The sequence below is a fragment of the Carassius carassius genome, chromosome 48 (assembly GCF_963082965.1).
Source record: "Carassius carassius chromosome 48, fCarCar2.1, whole genome shotgun sequence".
In the NCBI taxonomy this organism is placed as follows: domain Eukaryota; kingdom Metazoa; phylum Chordata; class Actinopteri; order Cypriniformes; family Cyprinidae; genus Carassius; species Carassius carassius.
This window is the reverse complement of record NC_081802.1, coordinates 8,000,021-8,007,520: the sequence shown is the minus strand read 5'-3', so window position 1 is coordinate 8,007,520 and position 7,500 is coordinate 8,000,021. Positions and strand designations below refer to the sequence as shown.

Below are 7,500 nucleotides of genomic sequence, written 5' to 3'. Positions count from 1 at the left end.
CCGTGCCTCACCTCATCTCTAGTATGGACAACCTCTCCATCAACACCTCCATCTTTAAATCACACAGCTTGGACCGTATGGAGGAGGTAAGGCCATTTTTATTATTTGAATTTAATTTAGGGATGCACAATATAACAGTACCATATCAATTATCTCCCGATATATTAGGAATTATTAATTTACTGCAGTGGTTGATAATGGGTATTTAATTATGCTCATTTCCTAAATTCTTCCATTTAGATTTAAATGTATATTTGTCTAAATACATATTTTTTAATTGAATTAAATATATTTAGTTATATGTTCTCTATAAAGTATTATATATATATATATATATATAATATATATACTGAAATCAGTATTAAAAATAAATTTCAAAATAAAAAAGAAATTCATAATAATAACTCAATAATTAACAGAAGAAGCTCCTTTAATCATTTGTGGAGTAGTGGAATTTATTTAGGCAAAAAACAGCATTTTAAAGGCATAATTCATCCTAATATTAAAATTACACCAGGATTTAATCATCCTCAAGCCATCCTAAGTATATAACTTTCTTCTTTTTTAGATGAATGCAATCAAATTACATTAAAAATGTTCTGGCTCTTCCAAGCTTTATAATGGCAGTGAATGGGTGTTTGATATTTTGAAGCTCAAAAAAGTGCATCCATCCATCATAAAAAGCTAGAGATTTCAGTTTATAAGGCTTTAAATATGGATATTTCTCTTACACGAACACATCGATTCACTTCAGAAGGCCTTTATTCACCCCCCGTAGCCGTGTCTGGAACATTTTATTGTGGATGGATGCACTTTTTCTGGCTTTAAAATCTCAACCCAGGCCCTTCCAGGCACCCAAGAAAGTCAGTTGCAAGAAAGTCATATACACCTAGGATAGATTGAGGGTAAATCATGGGGTAATTTTCATTTTTGGGTGAACTACCCATTTAACATTTTTATAATTTTTAACATTTTTATCACCAGAAAAAAATACTGGCTAGAATATAAAAATAAATTATCCCTTTAGCATTATTGGCCAAAATTTGTATATCAGTACTTTACAACTTTTAAATAAATGTTTGAATTGTTATACATAAATATACATAAAATATACATAAATATAATATAATAAAATATATTTATGTAAAAAGAAATATAATAATATACTAAGTATGCATAACAATATAAAAGAAATGTGTATGTAATTATGAAAAAAAAAAACATAAAAAAAAAATTATTTTGACCGATATACTTTGCATGCAATACTGTAAATCAGATTTTAGAATAATTTGTAATAATTATTAAAAGGTAAATAAACTCAATTCATACCTCAATGTAATTAAGTCAGATGCATGTTCTCTAACTCTCAACAGAACGATTATGTGGAGAACGATCTCGGTATGACGCAAGGGGACAAATTGCGTGCCTTAAAGGGTCGACGGCAACCGAGGTCTGTGACCACTGGAGCCATAAGGTAAGTCGCCGTTGGTTTGGACTTCTGCAGGAAAATCTAATTATTAATATGTTTAACTATAGCACAACCTGAAACCTGCCCACTGTTGCCACACTGAGAATGCAACTCTACTTGTTGCATTTTAACCCTCTGGAGTCTAAGGGTATTTTTGGGGCCTGGAGAAGTTTTGTCATGCCCTGACATTTGTGCTTTTTCAGTTTCTTATAAATATCTAAATGGGTAAAGTCTAATCTCACTGTAATCAGCACAAACTGGGCTGTAATAATATGTGAAATGCATGCATGTACATGATTGTATTTTTGAGAAACAAAAAAAATGTTATGCGTGGTTAGTGAAAAACTAAAAATGTTAAATCACTTGAATAAGGCCATAAAGTAGGCGTCCACTATCATGAATATCATTGTGATTTACACCTGAGAAGACAAAGGCCTGCATAATGAGCTGCATAATGAGCCTCTCAGTCATCTGTGCCACTGAGAGGGAAGAGTTACAAGATAGAATGTTAGAACAAAATAAATCTATATAATTTAATGTTCGTAGTTTATTCAGAATATATTTAATTATCCCACAACATAATTTAATATCCACTTGGGGGAGCAGATAAACAGTTTATCAGGAACAATCAAAGCTGACTTAAAAAAATTTTTTTTTTGCAACATTACAATCCTCACACAATCCTTCAGAAATCCTTTTAACAATCTTATTTTCTACAAAAAAACAATTATTGATGTTATTATTATTATTATTATTATTATTAATGTTGAAAAGAGCTGAGAATATTTTTTCGTTTTTTTAGGGGGAATAAATTGAAAGAACAGCATTGTTTTTATATTTGTTACAGTTATCTATTTCTTACATGTATAGTATTTACATCAAGCTTTTGAATGGTATAGTATTGTATATTGTTATTGAAACTTCATAATGTTTCACTTGATTATACATTTAGTCAGGAATTATAGTTTGGAAAAAGTCTTTGGAAAAAGTCTAACTAGTAAAATGTTTACACTATATGTGAAAACAAGTACAAGTATATAAATAAATAAATAAAAAGAGACTTACTCATGTTTATGATCTCTGCTGAATAAAGTGCTTCATTCTTTTTTTTCTGAGAAAATCCATTTCTCAAATCCTCAACCACATCACATCTTTTTGGGGTGAATTATGTCTTATTCCTCTCATCGCGAAGCAAACAGTAAAATAAAAACTTGAAGAACAGTCTCGCTGCTTTTTCTTCTGTGTGGGCGTATTCAAGCCGCGCGCTTCAGCACGGGGGCGAGGTCACATTAGATATAATGAAGGGAGACATGAAAAACATACATCGCGTTGTTTTCATATGGATTACTTTATCACAGAATATCTGTTGTCCAGCTTTCTATAGATATCTCTCTCATGTCTCTTCGTTGAGTATTCACGGAGTTACAGTTCATTTTAATGACGTGTTTGTAAATGAAGATCAGCGCAGACAAAGGCTGCAGACAGCACACCTTGTTTGTTATCTTTATTTTATAAGTGCACAAAGTTTTGTTGTTATTATGTCTGTAACCAAAAAAAGTAGACCCTTTACAGATTCGATTGATGTATTGCTCTTATCTGTACGATTAAAACTGAAAGTGTAATTTAAGTTCTTCTCGGGGTTATCAGGAGAAAATGACTCAAAACGCGTATCCGCGTTAATCGACTCCAGAGGGAGTATTAGGAGTAGGGATGGGCGATACCACATATTTTGTTTTTGATACGATACCGATACTTTTAATGGCCAGTATCATACCGATACCGATATGATACTTCTAAACTGAACTTTTAGATTATGAAATTTATTTAATTATTGTAAGTACAATGGGTAACAATACCTACTTTATATTTGAAATGCGATTTAACATTCAATATGCCTTAATTGCAACTTATTATGCTATATTTTTGTTTACACATGGTTAAATTATGTTTACTGTAGTGATAACCATGTTTCATTGTCATAAGGGACTGCCAGTAATAGGCTGTTGCATGCATAAAATGTAACCTTTTTATTCGGAGAGTGTGTGATCTATATTAACAATACAGAATAGAACATGAGCGATATGAACTTTTAACATTCAAATGTAAATAAATGTACTGCACAAACTAGGGTACAATTTCAATAGGTTTATTGTGAAATAACTCAAACATATAGCCTATGTTTTTTCTGCATTGTTCTGGGCTGCCTTTTCCAAAAACATAAATGCTTTCTTATTATAGGCTACTCTTGAGAAACGCAGCTCTATTTAAATGCACTTTTGGAAGTGAGTGAACGCTCTCTGTAATTGATTGATTGATTCTGCGTTGCAACATTTGCGTGTGTTCAGATGAGCAGGAAAATTCCTTCCACACAATTATATAATCGTCCAATTTAGTATCGATATTATTTATTATAGCATCGATACTTTCGATACTCACGTCAGTATCGATATACCGATACTTCAGGATCGATTCGGCCATCCCTAATTAGGAGGCATTTCGTGATGCAGTATTCTATTCTGGGCCTGAATTGCAACCTGGACATAAAAAGCAAAGCTATTCTTAAGACCAATATCACCTCTTCTATTCAGGTCTCCATGTACGCAACGTGATAAACCACATTACATAAATGACACTCGTTCTTTGCGTTCATGAATGAAGCCTTTTATTACGACTCTTTCAACTTCCATTAGCATTTAGCTAAGTGAAGAGCTAAATGATGCCAGGCCACGGTTAGTGTTTCCAGTCCAATCTTAAATGCAAGACAAAGAGCTGAAATGAATACAAAAAAACAGAGTGCTGATGTACAAGGCGCTGAGCTGGTTGGCATAGTAACTTGGTGTCTTGGAAAGATGCTGACCCTTAAGAAACAGTCTGCTTTCTGCTTTTATATTGCTGATTTTGAGAGTCCTGAGTTTGAAATGGAACAAAAGCACACTGCTAATTGCATACTATGCAGAGTATAATGTATGCTATGTACTGGTTTTTGTGAAAATAGTATGCAAAACATTTTAAACTAATTTATGCTACTCTACTAGAATACTGGTTATTGCATACAATGCAGTGTATAATGTATACTGTGTACTAATTTTAGAAAAAAATCATATACAAATGTTTAAAATGTGACTGTACTAATTTAAGAGTAGCTGGGTAAGTAGTAATAGTAGTTATAGTAGTAGTAGTAGTACTAGACGATCTGGGTATTTGATGCATACTAAAAATAAACACACTGTGCACAGTAATCCAGTTTAAAAAATGGCTTAAAATCTCTTGACTACTAGCAGATTGCTTATTGCATGCTATGCAGTGTAAATGCATACTGTGTAGTGTTTTTAATAAAATAGTATGCAAAGTATTGTAAACATGATGTCACTACTTTGTGCAAACATTACGTCAGAAATATGTGTAGAATGTCATTTGTATGCACTGCTTTGTGAGATGTGATTTGTTGCTCTGATTGTATACAGCATAGTTTGCAAATGTAATGGACAATCTGGGTATTTAATGCATACTAAAATACACATATTGTGCAAAGTATGCATGCTGCATACTAATTTAGTTTACTGTGTTTAGTTTGAATGATAGTTTTTCAAATTGATTGCTTATTGCATACTAGTGGTCGACCGATATATCGGCCGATATTTGTCATTTTTCAAATATCGGCCAATAAGTTTTTCTGCTTGGTCGATGTGTTCGAGGCTCTGCTTGTATACTGCACAGTTTAGCAAATGTAGTAGATAATCTGGGTATCGATTACATGCTAAATATGTACATAGTGTGAACATTATGCATGTGACATACTAAATTCTTTCAAAAAATAGTATGTAGTACTCATCATTTTGTGATTCATTTGGAACAGACTCGGAGACATGAAGATACACACTAGGTCTGCATCTCAACCCCTCATGTAACTTTTTCTTCCAAGTTTCAGTCTGTTCACTTAAAAGACCATAACAGAGGTAATTTACATACAGAAGTCTTAATGGTAAAATAACACAACCACCTCGAAAAATGGTTATGTTGCCTGGTTAATCTTATCTAACTTTCATAAATGAACTTTTAAAAAATTAATGGTTTGCATAAGCAGTTGGCTCACTACACTAGCTATTTTACCTCAGACCTCTCCAAGTTTACAAAAATAGCCCAAGGAACAAACACAACCTACTTGCTCTTGCTCTTGCTGTTTTACATACTTCAGCCACTCAAAGACAAATTATACCCTGGTATATCTTCAATTTCAGCCCCTCCTTGCACAGGGACCGAAAATGCTAATAAAACAAGACCTTCAAGTACCACTTGATGAGAACAGGACGCCGCATCCTTGTGTACATGATGATGCCCTTAATAATTTGAACAGGCCTTGTTTTAGCACGTTTAACCAGATGTAAATTAAACACCCCCTCTTGAGCAAATGCACAGTCCTTAATTAATTTTCCATGAAGAGCGGCGAGTTAAAGAGACCTCTCGGACATAACTGGCCCTCCTACTCTTCCTGTTGCAGCTCCTTCTCTCAAGAATGAAGGATGAGCTCTTGGCAAATTTGTTTGGTGTTAGCTGATAAAGAGAGGGAAAGTGCTTGGTTTCATTTTTGACCATTTTTTTGTACAGATATAGTAATTTATTAGGTGTTATATATTTCAGTTGTGTATAAAATCATGAAGTTATTTTTTCATATTACATTGATTTTCTAATCATTTATATATATATAATATATATATATATATAATCATATATATATAATCATATATATATAATTACATTTTCAATGAGAAAAAAATCATTTAGTTCAGAACTAATTCAAAATGATTTATAAAATATAAAATGTGTGCATGCGAGTGCATTTTTAAAAATTCATTCTAGTGTTCTTGTGAAAACCTTAGCTCTTGAAATGTTTGCACAATATTGACATATTCGATAGTTTTCTATTTCTTTTTAATTTGATATTTATTAATGAATCAGATCATTTGCATCACTTCTTTTTATATTTTGTCAGTTATTTCATTGAGATTAAACGGAGTCAAAGAGGAGTTTTTGGAGTGGGTGAAAAAGAATAAACCGTGTGGGAGATTGTGATTAGCGTTAGGGAGGGCAACTGATAGAGAAAAGAGCACTGAAGAACGAAGACCTTAAGAACCTGACACTGACACTGAAACTAAAGAGAAAACCGAAGAGATTTCTCAAAAATCCGCAATATAAAAGCAGACTTTTATATATTTATATGGAGCATTTGCACTGATTACTAGGCCACAGTGCCAACTGGCTAAATTCCAGAAATTTGGGATCCTTGCCTGTGACTTTCCCTGTTTTATTTTTACTCAAACAAAGCACTCTTTAAAACATAATGCTCTGGTTCCGTTGTTGTACAGAGTCAAATAGAAGTGAGTTTCTGAAATTTTCCAAAAGTGTTTGGCAAGAACATTAGAAATGTACTTGGGAACTTCGGTCATTATGAACAGACAGTCTGGCACTGTTGATTGAAGTCTGTGTTTGGGGCTATTTTTTTTTTTTGATCAAATGATATCTTTGTAGGCAGACTTATGGTAGCCGCTCAGATCACAGTATCTTGTTTATTCAGTGCACTTTTAAATAACTGCAGACCTGCTTTCGGTTTCTTTTGACTTTAAATTCACCAACTTCCCTTTAAAGGAAATCTGAAATCTCAATGATATCTGCCTTGCTTTTACAAATTTATTAAGACGAGCAAAAATAGATCTGTGCTTGAGAACTTCAGTGTCCTATTGAATTTTTGATTTCAGCTGATTTTGTGTCTGTACTTGTGTGTTTAACAGCAGAGTGAAACCAGAAGCCACTGGCCAGGGCTCCATCTCCCCCCTCAAATCCTCTAAAGTCCCACCATCCTCCTCCATCTCTGCCTCTGCCAAACGAATTGGCCGCTCTTCATCGTCTTCAACAAACCTCAAGAGGTAAGCCTGACATCCCTCTGATCAGCTTTCCTCAAATCTTCTCTGCACTTTCCATTTCTTTCTTCCTCCTGCTTATTATCTCACTCATCCCACTCTCTCTTTGTTGCATCT

The 7,500-nt window shown here is 33.4% G+C and overlaps 1 protein-coding gene across 3 annotated transcripts in view; it reads left to right on the top strand.

The window, feature by feature from the left end:
- cdc14ab (cell division cycle 14Ab) overlaps window positions 1–7,500 on the top strand; it is a 48,662-nt gene that overhangs the window by 32,322 nt on the left and 8,840 nt on the right. For all 3 annotated transcript variants that reach the window (XM_059542995.1, XM_059542994.1, XM_059542996.1), the window contains exons 11-13: window positions 1–86; window positions 1,374–1,474; window positions 7,255–7,389. The exon at window positions 1–86 is cut by the window's left edge and continues 68 nt beyond it. In XM_059542995.1, the coding sequence (XP_059398978.1) occupies window positions 1–86; window positions 1,374–1,474; window positions 7,255–7,389 (322 nt within the window). The remainder of the gene's footprint in view (window positions 87–1,373; window positions 1,475–7,254; window positions 7,390–7,500) is intronic.